Source organism: Mycena indigotica (genome assembly GCF_014461135.1).
Source record: "Mycena indigotica strain 171206Taipei chromosome Unknown Mind.scaff0001, whole genome shotgun sequence".
Lineage (NCBI taxonomy): Eukaryota > Fungi > Basidiomycota > Agaricomycetes > Agaricales > Mycenaceae > Mycena > Mycena indigotica.
In genome coordinates this window covers 718,082-732,120 of record NW_023503000.1, presented here as the reverse complement: position 1 = coordinate 732,120, position 14,039 = coordinate 718,082, and the positions used below count along the sequence as shown (strand labels likewise).

The 14,039-nt window shown below is 51.5% G+C and overlaps 6 protein-coding genes across 6 annotated transcripts; 3 read left to right on the top strand and 3 right to left on the bottom strand.

Moving 5' to 3' along the window:
- Nucleotides 1-178: 178 nt before the first annotated feature.
- On the top strand, nucleotides 179-1,395 carry MIND_00013200 (uncharacterized protein; the record flags this gene model as incomplete). Its single annotated transcript, XM_037357104.1, has 5 exons — nucleotides 179-299; nucleotides 351-393; nucleotides 442-649; nucleotides 702-804; nucleotides 857-1,395. 5 exons carry the CDS (start codon nucleotides 179-181, stop codon nucleotides 1,393-1,395), a joined length of 1,014 nt encoding a protein of 337 aa, XP_037225014.1.
- A 44-nt stretch (nucleotides 1,396-1,439) lies between these two features.
- MIND_00013100 (MFS general substrate transporter) lies at nucleotides 1,440-2,504 on the bottom strand (the record flags this gene model as incomplete). Its single annotated transcript, XM_037357103.1, has 1 exon — nucleotides 1,440-2,504. The coding sequence occupies one exon, from the start codon at nucleotides 2,502-2,504 to the stop codon at nucleotides 1,440-1,442; it is 1,065 nt and encodes a 354-aa protein (XP_037225013.1).
- A 361-nt stretch (nucleotides 2,505-2,865) lies between these two features.
- MIND_00013000 (MFS general substrate transporter) lies at nucleotides 2,866-4,676 on the top strand (the record flags this gene model as incomplete). Its single annotated transcript, XM_037357102.1, has 5 exons — nucleotides 2,866-2,954; nucleotides 3,009-3,370; nucleotides 3,420-4,339; nucleotides 4,383-4,499; nucleotides 4,542-4,676. 5 exons carry the CDS (start codon nucleotides 2,866-2,868, stop codon nucleotides 4,674-4,676), a joined length of 1,623 nt encoding a protein of 540 aa, XP_037225012.1.
- Nucleotides 4,677-5,020: 344 nt separating this feature from the next.
- On the bottom strand, nucleotides 5,021-5,821 carry MIND_00012900 (uncharacterized protein; the record flags this gene model as incomplete). The annotated part of the gene is made up of 3 exons (XM_037357101.1): nucleotides 5,021-5,308; nucleotides 5,362-5,634; nucleotides 5,684-5,821. 3 exons carry the CDS (start codon nucleotides 5,819-5,821, stop codon nucleotides 5,021-5,023), a joined length of 699 nt encoding a protein of 232 aa, XP_037225011.1.
- Nucleotides 5,822-6,407: 586 nt separating this feature from the next.
- MIND_00012800 (Transcriptional repressor CTCF-like) lies at nucleotides 6,408-7,343 on the bottom strand (the record flags this gene model as incomplete). The annotated part of the gene is made up of 4 exons (XM_037357100.1): nucleotides 6,408-6,861; nucleotides 6,912-6,989; nucleotides 7,034-7,158; nucleotides 7,218-7,343. The coding sequence occupies 4 exons, from the start codon at nucleotides 7,341-7,343 to the stop codon at nucleotides 6,408-6,410; spliced, it is 783 nt and encodes a 260-aa protein (XP_037225010.1).
- A 3,778-nt stretch (nucleotides 7,344-11,121) lies between these two features.
- Nucleotides 11,122-13,485, top strand: MIND_00012700 (ATP-dependent RNA helicase; the record flags this gene model as incomplete). The annotated part of the gene is made up of 2 exons (XM_037357099.1): nucleotides 11,122-12,533; nucleotides 12,588-13,485. 2 exons carry the CDS (start codon nucleotides 11,122-11,124, stop codon nucleotides 13,483-13,485), a joined length of 2,310 nt encoding a protein of 769 aa, XP_037225009.1.
- Nucleotides 13,486-14,039: the final 554 nt, after the last annotated feature.

Genomic DNA, 14,039 nt, shown 5'->3' with positions numbered 1-14,039 from the left:
CGCAGTTTTTGCGCCACCGCATCTTGTTTTGCTTTACAAATTTGATGTGCCTTCGGCCCTTCGCCAAGGTGTAAATGAATGATCTGCATGCGCGACTGTCAATGTCCCGACAACGTCTCAAAAGATTTCTCTCTCTTTCGCCCAACTTCCACCACCCACCGCTGGCGATCTATCGTCAATGCTGCCGCTCTCAGAGCGCGGCATCCTCTTGGATTTGACCCCGACGGAGGCCCAAATTTCGACTATAGCCGACCTCAAGATACGTTTTCTCAATATTACTGGTGAAGCTGCATCGTATGGTTGGTCACATCCTGGAGCCACAATATTGAGACTGAAGTGTTTGCAACAAGGGGTGTTTATGACCGTCGCATGGCTAGCTACCAGCAGTTTAATGTGCGTGTCTTCGAGCCGGGAAAATAGTGAAACTTGAATGGAATACAGCTCGAAAGGCTTACGGGACTCGCCTCCTCGTCAGGTGTTATTTGGCTTAACGATTTTCACGCTGCTCGCCACGACAACCCATCTTGCACTTCACCTCACTTCTTTGATACTCCAACTACCGGGAATCGTCATGCTTGACCGCGATATAAACCCTTGGGTGCTGTTAAGGAAGATAAATGTGGTACAGACGGGTCTACGCCGCGCAATTGTACGGTATTCTTTTTTTACTTGGGGGGGTCGCCAGCTAATGCGCCTGCTAGTACTTTATCAGCGACGCAATCGTCATCTGGCGGGCCTGGGCAATCTGGCACGACAATCAAATTGTCCGCCTGGTTCTTGCCTTCTTTCTTCTTTCAACATTCGGTGCGCTCCATCCAATTCAATATCTGTCTCTTGATCTAAATCCTTGCGGCAGCAACCTCCCTTTCGCTATACATCCTCAATATAAAATCCATACTCTATGGCGCACATTATCCTTCCATGCTGAAAAACTTTTTGGGGACATTTCCTCTCTTAATCACCAACTTTGCCGCAACCGGCTTAATTGCGTACAAACTCTGGTATTATCGCGCCAACCTGAAAAAATACCTCTCCCCTGCTGCCGCCTATGCCTCGCCCCATTCTCACTCTCCCGGCCCAAAGATTGAACGGGTCTTGATACTGCTGATCGAGTCCGGCGTCGTCTATGGGATCCTCTGGGTGGTGCTTATGGTCGGCGACTTTGGCTACTATGGCGACTTCGAGATGGAGTGGTTCCAGCCAAATATGAGCGCGCTGTATCCCGTTCTAGTCATTCTATTCGTCGCCAAGGGCAAATTACTTAGCGAAGGGGACCTGACGGGCGGGAGCATTCAAGTGGTTTCAATGCCGTTGTCGTTCGTCCATACCAACTCTCCACCGCATTCGGACGCTGCTGGATCCAACAAAGGATCTCAGTTTCTGGACGCTAGATAGCGCATTGTGTGAAATAGTGTCTGTAAATACGACTACTTGTATTCCTAGTTCAATTCATTGTGTCCATTACTAGCTACGAGGTTGTCCAATGAGGTATTAGTAGTTGGGTTGTGAACATAAAAGTTGCGAGCAACGGGTAATTCGGGGACCTCCTTAATCGACCCAGCTCGCTCGATATATGACGTCCGCGTTTGTGAGCGCTGGACGCTAGAGTTGGACTGCCGCTGTGCTCTTGATTTAAGCAGGGTGGAGACGTTTACTGTGTCACCTCGTGAGAGCGGTTGTGCCTCAGGAGGCAGTTCACTGCGGAGGCCAAGATGAAGCGTGTCGTTGAGAGTTGGGCTCGTTATCAGTTCTTCTTCTTCTTCTTCAGTGACAGCTCTCTCTTTCCCTTGTCGGGTGAGATGGGCTGGAATAGCTGGAACAGGGGGAGGAGGGGAGGCGAGATCCATTGTTTGTAACCGCTGGATGTTGCGTGCGGTCATCGCCCCAGCCGAGCGTTGTGAATATTCGGAGTCGGAACTCGAGGGAGATGGTTCGTAGGTTTGTGGCTCGGGGATTACCAGTGGATGGGGTTCGCGACTGGGTGGCGGGGGAATTACGATCGGGAGGGGTTCACTACTTGGTGGCTGAGGGATAACGAGCGGGTGGAGTTTACGACTGGTTGGCGGGGAGATAACGATTGGGAGGGGTTCATGAGCTGAATTTGAACTCTCCTGCCGCTGCATGAGTGGTACAGAATCATCGTAGTAAACCGGAAGGCGTTGGTCAACGACAAGAGGCTTGCCTTGCCCGACTGCCGATCCTGTCGAAAAATCTTGTCGATGGTCGATTTCCCATGGCTTTTCATACAACTCTTCTCGTTGAGCGGCGTTCGTGAATGGCGTTGTACTCGTGAACGGAGTTATGCTCATGAACTCTTGGAGTGGGCTGGTTTGAGGGGGAGTAACTGCTACTCGAGGCCGTGGCGCTCGTCCAGACCGCCTCCAGACGACTACTCGGAAAGCAACAGCAATGAGAATCGCAACAAGTGCGATACCAGCCATTGTGCAAACTACAGCGAGGGCAACGTTGATTGTTGGCGTGCTGCGAGCTGAGAGGGCTGGCATGGTGAAAGAAGAAGGGAAAGGGGTACCGAGAGTGGAGCGCTTGGCTATATGTACATCGTCCGGTCCTTGCCGTTCAACACTGCCTGTTGAGATGATATCCTAGTGTAAAACTGAAACTGCAATTGCCGTGCCCGCCAAAAGACACAGCCACGAGCGGGAATTTGAAATTTCAAGAGAATCTGAGTGTCGAGGTCGAGTACTGGGTCGAGACCACTCTTTCCACGGATCGGAAGCTCGGAGAAAGGATTTGGGTTGAGGTGCAAACTGCTTTCAAAACCAAGTGCCTGCGACAAAGAAGGCAAAGATGACAACTTCGAGTTGTCCCACACGGTCTGGCACGCATTTCTAGCCGTCATCCGCCATGGCGGCGACAGAAAGTACGCCTCTGTTGGCCAGACCAGCGACCAAGAGTCGACGGGAGTTTGCGATGATGATGGCAGGACTATGGAGGTAAAGTTTATTCGTATGCGAAAGATTTTTCTTTCCTCCAACCTTCACCTACAGCTTCGCCTTTATCGCCAGTCTCGATGGTACAATTGTCGCGACACTGCTCAGCACCATTGGCTCGTCTTTGCAGTCGTTACAAACTGCTTCAGCGTGGCTTGGGACAGCTTATCTTCTCTCATTGACCACAAGCACCCCGCTCTATGGCCGGCTCGCGAATATCCTTGGTCGTCGCCCAAGCATCATGCTAGCTGGCTTTTTGTTCGCGTTTGGGACCATCTTGTGTGGTTGTGCGACCACCATCTGGCAGTTGGTAGCTTTGCGTGCAATTGCAGGGCTTGGTGGGGGTGGTTTGACGGTCGTGGGCTCGGTCATCGTGTCGGATGTAGTCCCACTGAAAAGTCGTGGATTGTATCAAGGCTGTGAGTCTTAGATTTGCTTGGTTTGGTTCAAGTTCCAACTACTTTACAGTCGCAAACCTTCTCTTTGGCTTGGGTGGTGCTGTTGGAGGTCCTTTGGGAGGCTATTTGGGCGATACCATTGGCTGGCGTGCTGCCTTTCTTATCCAAGGTCCAATTCTTGCAATCGGGCTTTTCCTTGTCTTCGTCACTGTCGCTGAACCACCACATATTCTCGCTGCGGAAGGAGTGTCTCTACTTTCCAAGTTGAAACGTATCGACTACGCAGGAGTCATTCTTCTCACCACTTGTCTTGTCGCCTTTCTGCTCGGAATGAACTACAAGACCATCTTCAACCACGAATGGTCAGATCCACTGGTCTGGGGCTTTCTCCTCATATCAATCCTACTATTTGTCGCATTCATTGCCATAGAGTTCAAGATTGCCGCAGAACCAATAATGCCTGTGGCAATGCTGCACCAGCGGACACCGCTGTTTGTCGCCATCCACAACTTTATCCTATCCGTTTTGTCATTCTCGACGCTCTACAATGTCCCCCTCTTCTTCATCGCGGCCCTTCTCCGCACATCCGCCAACGCTGGGGCCCATCTTGTGCCCAACTCGTTCGCTGTTGCCGTAGGCTCGCTCTTTGCCGGCTGGTACATGCGACATACTGGCCGGTATTGGACACTCCAAGCTTTCGGAGGCTCGGGATTGATCTTGGCCAACATTGTGCTATCGACATGGAGCAGGGAGACACCCGAATGGGTGCTGTATGTGACCCTCATGCCGTCTGGCTTCGGGCTAGCGAGCACGCTGACGACGACGTTGCTCGCGCTTATAGCGAGCGTGCCGCGCGAGGACATACCGCTTGCGACCGGACTTTCGTATCTCTTCCGGACGACGGGGCAGGTGCTCGGCGTCAGTTTGAGTGCGGCGGTGACCCAGACGTTGCTCGCAAAGGAGTTGAGAAGGAGAATCGACGACGACGAAGTAAGTGGGCCGTCCTCAAAAAAGTGCGCTCATTGGTCATCAGATTATCAGCAACATCCTTTCGTCGACGACCTACATCCGGACCCTGCCGCCGCATCTCCAGGAAGAGGCAACCGCGAGTTGGATGAAGGCTCTACACGTCGTTTTCACGTGCCAGATTGTGCGTTCGCAGTTTGTTTGGTTTCACATCTCAACTCCACAGGTTGTGGCTGTCGCACTCTTCTTTTCGTCACTCCCGGTTGAGGAGCTACCATTGCCTGATACTGTCGATAATGCTGTTAAGCCAAGCGAGAGAAGGTCGGACAATTCAGCAATAGAAGTGCAGGATCAGCAGTGACATTATGATCTGACAACTCTCATGTGCCAACGAAAACTACGACTAAAACGCCCTCGAAAGATGGCAGAAATCTCAAAATGCCAAAATCGAAGATTTGTCAGCAGTGGCTGCACTGGGTCAAAGGGCAATATAATCGCAAGATCTTCCAAGTTTGCAGCACGCATTCGACAATCCGAAGTACATAGAATACGCGCGGCACCTTGTGAAACCTCAAGAAGGGAGTTGTTGCAAGTATATAGCTACAGTAGGTTTTAAAAGGCATAAAACTACAAGATTATAAGTGCACATTCTGGACAGTATTATGTGGATATAAAAAACATTCCGGGCCTCCCCCGAGGATCCTCTCAACCCGCATTCACTGCCAACACTGGTACCCAGACCCACATCCACAAGTTTCCTGATGAGCCGCGTTTAGGAATCCTGTAGTAGTGGATGGCCAATAAACGGACGTCTTTGAAGCGGACGTTGGAGGCCGACCACCGAGCGTAACTCGGTCCTCGTGTTAACTCTTCCTGCATCTTATTACCCAAAAAGTCCTTGACTGATGCTGCGATCTCGAGCGCCATCACTCCAGTGGTAAGTTGTGTTGCGTTGAGGGCATGTGCTTGCGATTCAAGGCCGTATCCAGGCCACTATTGCTTGTGCTCAGCCTTAATTGTGGATATAAAACGGCTGGAGAACTCACATCGAGCTTCCAGCAGGTCCTTGTCCACCCCTGGTCCGCGAATATCAACCTCTCGCCATTGTCTAAAGCCACCTTCCCTCGCAGGAGGTCATAGAGATATGGCGCGGGCTGACCTCCGTTGGCGCTGAATTGCTTTACAAGGGTTGGCGGGCCAACAATTTCGGGACTGAGCGGGAGACATTCGAGCTGGATGGTGCCAGAGTGATACGATCCGTCGAGCAGAGCGCTCGGAGTCAGACGCGCTGGGGGGAGGCTCAGAATAGATGCCGAATGCTAACCATGTATAAGCCATAGAAACAGTGCAAGAAAAAAAACTTCTTACTGCATGCCCACGGTGAGCCGATGCATTAGGATTCCATGTGGATGAAAATGGTGTATGAGAGCGCGGAGCGGGGGTTCTTGAACGCGATGGACTAGTCTGGCGGAGAATAAGGGAGGGGTCGATGCATTGGGCGGCCATTGGTTGTGATGTTGATAAATACGGAAGTGTAACAGGGAAGACAGGAAGATGGGGAGTAATTCGCTCAGCGGTCGAGCCTCCATTATAAGTCGCTGGTGTTACATGCCAAAGCCCCAGCCGTTGCCAGGCGCATCATACCAAAGCACAAAATTTTTGAAGCCGAGAACAAGGGCGGCGGCTCTGTTTACGGCCAATGTCGGCCAAAGTAACAAGAGCAGGAATGTAGATCATTTGCTTAGGGCGGCGCATTGACCCACGGGGGTACGAAACCAACCATGCCAACGTCTGTGGCTCTTGTTCTGTTTCGGGGATTTAAGGAGTCGGCGCCAAATTGGGACAGAGAGATGAGCTAAGGCGCTGGAATAGGTGCAATTGAATGGCTAGAAAGGGAGGGTCCAACTCGAGTTGTTGTAGTTTTTTTCACAGTGCGGGTCAAGTGCGGGTCCGGGACAAAAGTTGACCGTGACTTCCGAGTGACACCGTCACTGACACGCAACCCAACTTTCTACGAACAGCGACGATACTTAATATCAATGAGGTATTCAATTACACTAGAATGTTCTAAATATGATTTCCTGACCGAATATTAAGCTGTAGTCCTAGTGCTCGAGATATTGGCAAGCAAGCTAAGATTGAATTCCGATTCAGAAGCCTTATGTTCGTCATCTTCCTCGCCCTCTGCATCAACATCCGAGGCTTCATCCAACTCTGAATCTCCATGCAAAAGACGAACGCCCGAGACGACTCTTGATTGCTTTGCTCCAAATGATTCCTCCGACTCCACATCCATGTCGATGTCGCTGTCAGTCGAGTCAGCTTGTGCATCCACCCCCATTGTCGCCACACTAGCAATTGAGCTTGCTCTTTCTCTTGGCCGTTTGCTCAATTCCTTTGCTGCCGATGCTCGTTTTCGTGGTTTAGGGCAGTACCCGTGCTTCCGTTTCCGATGCCGGTGCAAAGACGACGGATCTGCGGTGCTAAAGTCGCAAGGCTCGCCAGAGGGCAAAGATTCAGAGCATTTGTATGGTTTGGCGCGGGTACTAAGGGCCGTAAGCCTCCCTGGCAAGAGAAGGAAGGAGAAATCACGCACTGGGTGCGGATATGCGTCTGGAGATTCGACTTCTGGAGCGTCGAGTGGGAACAACCTTCAACAGGGCAGCGAAACATTCTAAAATGGGTTGAGAATGAAAATTATGGTCGTGAGGGACATACAATGAGGCTTTATCTGTTGCGTGGACAAGCATATGTCGCGGCAAGTCGGTATTTCGGCGGATGTGCAGCCCACACACTTCACAGTTGGCCCCACCGCGAACACGGTCGGTATCATCGCTTTTGGACTGTTTGCAGGACAGTATTAGCGATACAAGTCGTTAGATAGATTATTAGTGGCACCCACTATACTCCGTTTCACATTTACCTCGAATCGCGAGGCAGTTGGCCCACGTTGAGCACGAAGTGGAGGAAGTGGGGTTGGAGTCACAAATTCAAGAGGGAAGTTTGCGGTTCCAGTTTCTGAAGTCATTCCTAGGTAGAGAGGAGAGAACAAGAGAGTTACGCCTCGACCATGCTTGTTCGTGGCGGCAGTTAAGTAAGTGCAAGCCACGCTTGGACCGAGCAGCGGATCAGTTCCCCGGCTGTCATGGCGTGACAGCCCATGACATGCCTGAAAACGCAATCGAATCTTATCTCGATCAAGTCTTTCTTGTAGCCGTGTATTCCAAGCACTACATACATAACAGCATAAGGTGAGAGGTCAAAAAGTACATGTACAGCAGCCAACAAACAACAGCAGTAACAAAAAAGGAAATAACTGTGATCACGAGTCAAGATAGCCGCTTGACTCGCTGCGGCCGCGGCCACAGCGTCGACAAGCTGTAGTTGCTCCGAAAGCTAATCCTCTTCCACCTTGACCACCTGCCAGCCATTCCAGCTTGCGTGGCTTCTCCCACCAATCTGCTCCCCAGGAACAACTCGCCAGTTGACCCCATTGGTACGGTCAAAAATCGTGGCGGCCACGAGGGCAATAGCAAGCGGAGCCCAGTTCGCTGCCACGCACTGGAGTGGACCTGTTCCAAATGCGAGCACCTCCCGCATGCGCTCAGGCTCGAGAACGAAGCGGGAGGGGTCAAACACATGAGCTGGGGGAGGCTTGAGGTCGGTCATCGGGTTTAAGGGCTGGGCCCAAGCGATAGAGCGCTGGGCGCTCGCGATGTCGGCGACGTCGGTGTGGGTCTGGGTGAGTTGATTTCTGATGAAGAGAGGGAGGAGGGATCTGATGACGGGAGGGATGGGATACTGAAGATGGCGGATGCGTTTGATTTTCTTGACTGGAGGATAGAGGCGAAAAGCCTCCCAGATAAAATGTTTGGCACTTGGCGCTGAGCCACCACAGCGCAATTTGCCAAATTCGGCGTGGATTGCACCATTGTCGACCAATTCAAGCAGGTCAAGGAATGTTTGCTTGGCTTGTGTTGGGTCAGGAATCTTCTCGACGCAAGCGACAAGCGCTGCCACGATGCGCCAGAAGGTTTCCCAGGTTGGAATAATTATGTTCAGGTCAAGAGTGGTAGGGTGGTTGGGGAATAGAGCACGAAGGTGAGTGTGAAGTTCAGCAAGGCTATCATCTGACGAGGAGGCAGCAAGACCACCATTCTTTGACTGCAGCCAGATATGTGTTATGAGCTGCCCGACCTCGCGAAGATGGCGCTCATCAAGGGACGCAGGCTCTGTTCCAGGAACAAGGATGCCGCAGATCACGAACCGAAGTGTCACCACCTGGATAAAGACCATAAAGTCCATGGTGAGAGCACTAGCAGGAAGGGTGGCGCGAACAGCGAGTGCAGCGATCGACATCAGCGCTGCCCAGTCTGGCTGAGCAATCAGGGCTCTCGCGTGGCTACGGAATGCCCGGTTCGTGTCAAGGTCTCCGCGAACAAACGTATTGGAGATATCGAGTGCGGACACAAGTGGCTGGTTTGCTTTGGCGCGGTCAGAGAGTTGGGTGGCTCGGGGCGTGTTGAGTGCAATGTGGATGTCATGGGTGGTGTTGTGGACAAGCACTGTGGATTTCGGAGAGTGAGAGGGTGCAATATGAGCAAGGAAGACATAAAGTAGGATGGCGGAGCATATGCATATGCCATAGAGTTCGAACATGCTAGAGGACATGGTGTTGACTAGCCCACCTCGCAATTATGCAGGCCCATTTATATGCCCTTACACTCACTGGGAAAACCTTAGCTCATATCAAACTCAAGGCAAGATCTCAGGTATGGACCAGGCAGCGAGGCAGTAACTTTCCCTCCCAGAAAGCTTGAGCGACAGAGATGAACTTCTCGTTAGTGGCTATAAGGTATCTTCAGCCTGTACAAGTTCCCCGAAACTGCGGACTGCTCAGATTCCCAGTGAGATATATGGAGCAAATGTGAAGCGCTGAAAAAATTCGATGTCGAATCGAGCTCAAACAGCACGTAAATTTGGATGAAAACACTGACTCGAACTGGAGGCACAGCGAGTTTAGAGCGAGCGCAACCCTCATCGAGTCAGGAGCCCGCTATTTTGGTCTGAGACATACTAGGTTCGGTCCAAAGGTGAAGGCCGATGTGGATGAAGAAATGCAACCCGGAAAGGGGGTGAGGGAGTGGGAAAGCAAAGCAATGGGGCTGGTTTTACTGGTTGTAGGATGAAGAGCAGTCATATATTGCTTTAATTGGAAGGTAGAAGCAGACGATTTGTTCAGCACCAGTGTTTCATTGCAGGCGGAGTCAGAGTTGGGTTTCTATTTGCGGCATATCATGAGTTCCGTTGCAACAGACAAGATCTCGTTCGGTTCCTTCCACTTCTGAGGATCGGCGGTATAGCTTGGGAGGCGTAAGATGGGCTGTGCGGGGCGAATTATGATTAGTTCTTCGACGAGTCATGGACGACTCGGAGACTTACTAGGCCTCCGTCGATTCTCCAGAAGCCATGTATTGCATAACGCGCAGCGGATGAGAAGCCTGTTTGAAAGCAGTCCAGGTTATGACTCGCATCCTCGTCGATGTCCCCCTTCGCTCATAAACTCAACTATTTTGCCAAATACGTGCGCTTCGTCTTGTCCATTAGGAATGTGCGCTGTTGACTCGACGTTTTGAGAGTTGGCGCGTAATAATATCCATAGGCTATTCTTGTTTGGGGTGGTCGAGTGCGACTGCGCCGGTGCTACTAGTAGTGGCGGACGTAGAGAGTTGCCTTATCAGGACGCTTCGTAGACGGTGAAGTGAAAGCATAATTCGCCGGACGCTGTTCATATGTAGCTGTAGTCAGTGCTATATGGTTTCTCGCCTGAACGATGATACTCCCATTGAAGAGCGCCTGAGTTGTTCGAGCTTAGGATTTTGATGTATTTAGATGATAGCGGAGTCTCTACGGCGCGCTTGAGCGAAGCATTCGACAGAGCACAAGTAATATAGTCGATTCGTCTGAGAGATATAGACGAAGCGGGCTCCAGTTGGCGGGAAATCGTCGTTGAGTTCAAGTTCAATCCAAGGTGTATAGCCACGTATGTGACATCACGTGGATTCTAACGATTCTCGATGACAACCCGAGCACTAAGCACCGGTCAAGAACGACGACTTGCTACCTGGCTAGACGAACAACTACTAAACCTGACTCGTGGATACAAGAAGCGGTCGGTCACTCTACAGGCTCTGCTGTCTTGTAACGAGCTCACAGTTCGCAACCTGACTCCCCTCTTCAAACTCTCCCAAGCTACCTGGACGCAGCACAAACCATCCTCACAGTGATCCTACGCGTCCCACCTATCGATAACTCGAGCTCTTTGCGGGTTGCATACCTCCTTCGATTGACTAATGACGCGCTCAGCGCAATTCCCGGCTATTCTGCGGCACTTGAACATATTCAAAGACTACTTGACTGGTTGGACGACCTAGACAGCTCTTGGCTCGTTGTTCTTCGAGCTCAGATTTGGCATCCCGATACTGGCCCTGAAGATTTGGAGCTCGAAGTTGAGGAAGTGTTGATGAATCGGTCGGTCAAGGTGTCCCCAGTCACACAAACCGAGAGAACACGATTGCGAAGCCTTATCATTGGTGCCTCAGCCGCGTTGGAAGAGTGGGTTGAAGATAGTGGGCTTTTGCATCTTTCTGTCGGTGACCAGAACGACGAGAATGACGAGGAAGGTGGGGGGACGGTGCAAGATGCATTTGGAGAGCTTTTTCATCGTACTTTGAATGAGTTGGGGGAATTAGAGGGTGTGCTTGTGCCTGTAGGTCTCGAAGAACCTGTAGTAGATTGTGTTATGGATGCCGAGGCCTGATCACGTGCATCATCTTTTTTCGCTTTTACCCACCAGCAATGCTCTAATGCAACGATCGCTCTGGGACGCCTGTCGCCCTCGCACACCCATATTTGGACTCCGCTTTCGCTCAGGAGGGAAGTCGAAGAAGGGGGCCATACCCCCGTCTTCACATAACCGAAAGCAAAAGGCTCTTTTCAAGCAATGGGGCGGTCAAGGATACAAGCCAAAGATCATCCCAGACCTCCCCATATTCAAGTCTCCAACTCAAACCTCTTCCGAGTTTGAACTTGCTGCAGCGAAATGGTGGAGGAACAGTGTCTCGAAAGAGCGCTTGGTGTCGTTCGGCGCGCCGGTTGATGATGCTACCAAGCTTCTTGAGACATTTGGGAAGGATGTTGAGGCTGGTTTCTTTGATGAAGAGGCGAAGCATTCGGAATACCAGCTGGAAAAGCTGAGCGGCGCCAACAGCATCCAAGCGGATATGGTGCTCTCTCATGTCTTTTTCCGTTGGCTAAAGGCTCGCGGCCAAACACAACTGGGAAAGGCACACGAGGACACGGTGCATGGGCTTCTCCATTTGTCAAGGGCCGCCTCAATTCCATTTCCCGCCGAAATATTCGAGCGGGCCAGGCGAATGCGACGGAAGATTATCATGCATGTGGGGCCGACCAACAGTGGCAAGACCTACCATGCCTTACGTGCTCTTTCAGCTGCAAAATCAGGCGTTTACGCGGGTCCACTCCGTCTACTTGCACACGAGATATGGGAGCGAATGAATCTCGGGCAGATCGCTCCTCTCGGCGCATCGGAGGAGGAAATAGCGGAAGCTAGGAAGATCAAGCCCAGCGTCGACCATCCCTTCGCCAGAAAATGTAACATGCTGACGGGTGAAGAAGTCAAGATAGTCGAGGAAGGCGCCCCACTCTCCAGCTGCACGGTGGAAATGCTCTCCCTCGTCATTCATCGTGATATTGCTGTTGTCGACGAGATTCAAATGATTTCGGACTCAAGTCGGGGAAATGCATGGACTCGAGCGGTACTAGGACTGTGTGCCGACGAAATTCATCTTTGTGGGGAAGATACGGCAGTACCTCTTGTTGAAGAACTGCTCAAAGAGACCGGGGACGAGCTTATTGTTCGTCGTTACGAGCGTTTGACACCCCTCACGGTTGAAAAACAAAGCCTGGACGGTGATGTGTCCCGCATCGAAAAGGGCGATTGCATTGTGACATTTAGTCGCTCCTCCATATTTGCTACCAAAGCACTCATTGAGCGCGAGACGCCCATGAGATGCGCTGTCGTATATGGACATCTGCCCCCAGAAATCCGCAGTCAACAGGCAGCACTCTTCAACGCTGGGGACGCCGACTACGATGTTCTCATCGGTTCCGATGCCATTGGGATGGGGCTTAATTTGTGGGTACTTTTCCCCCCCTTAGTCACAAACAGATCTAATAAGCCTTGCCATAGGAAAATACGGAGAATTATTTTCCAGAGTGTTCACAAATTCGATGGTCATCGTGAGACGGTTCTATCTGTCTCCCAAATGAAGCAGATTGCCGGTCGAGCAGGTCGATTTGGAATGCACGACTCGCCAGGCGGGTTTGTCACAACCCTCAGGAAAGAAGACCTTCCTATTCTTACCCGTACACTCCCTCTCCCCAACACGCCCGTTCGACACGCTCGCCTCAACGCGACCCTCGCTCAACTTACACGAATTGTTGCCTGTCTCCCCGAGAACGTTAGCACCGAAACACTCTTCAATGCTGTTTCATATACGGGCCGCTTCTCGCCTCATATCCTCCCAGCCGTCTACCAACACCTGCCATTGATTTCCCCGTTCCTCGACACCCACGATCTTTCACTCGCCGACCGTCTTTTGCTACTTGAGGCTCCATTTCCCTGGCGTGATGTTTCCGCGATGGATGCCATAAACCGGCTCATTCACCAATACAACGTCGACTCCCACATTGATTTTGAACTCTACGTCCAAGAAATGGGATTCCTGATAAAGCTTCTTGACGCTGAATGCGCCATGAAGCTTGGGACAAAATGCAATGGAGATACATTCAATCCTTCGAGAGAGCTTGCTGGCTTGGAGAACTTCCACAAGATCCTCGTTCTATATATCTGGCTGAGCTATCGGAATCCCGTAGCATTCGACGCGTTTGATATGGCCGTAGGGCTGAAAACGCGGGTTGAGCAGGCCTTGCATTGGTGTTTGGAGGAAATGACATATCAGACTGGCGGGCAGAGACCCGATTCCTTCGGACACAAGGAAGGAATCGCATACACGCAACGGAAGTCAAGGAACCTGGCCATTGAATCAAAGCAGGCTGACGAGGTAAAGCAGCCTCATCAAGTGTGACCGTCACGCCACACATCTTCAAGTTCACCGCCAACCAGTGCCACCAACGATGTTCCTTCTTCGCGTCTTCCTCGCCCTCATCTGCTTCCTCGCCTCGTCCTGCGCGCTCCCGACAGCCAATACTAAACCGCGTAGCCTTCTTGGTCGACGATATGTCAATACCAACTCGCCCACTCCAGAAGACACTGTCGTTTCCTCGCTGGTTGCTCGCCGCATTCCCAGACCTCTCGATCGCGTCTCCCGCTTTGAGCGACGTATGATTACGACAAACAATAACCTACTGTCTCACGAGCAACCCATTCCGAGTCCCGCGTCTTCGTCTATCACGACTACCACCCTTGCAGCCCCACCGTCGTCGACAGCAGTCCCAGTTCCGTCGCCCGCATCGCATGTTGCCTCCGGCGAGAAGAAGAAGAAGAAGGAGCAGGAGCACCACAAGAAAACCAAGTCGCATTTGAAGCCTACCGAACCTGTGATGCACGAATGATCACCAAGACATCTTTGTATTACTATACCAGCATTGTACAACACCACACCCTACTCTTTACTCTAAT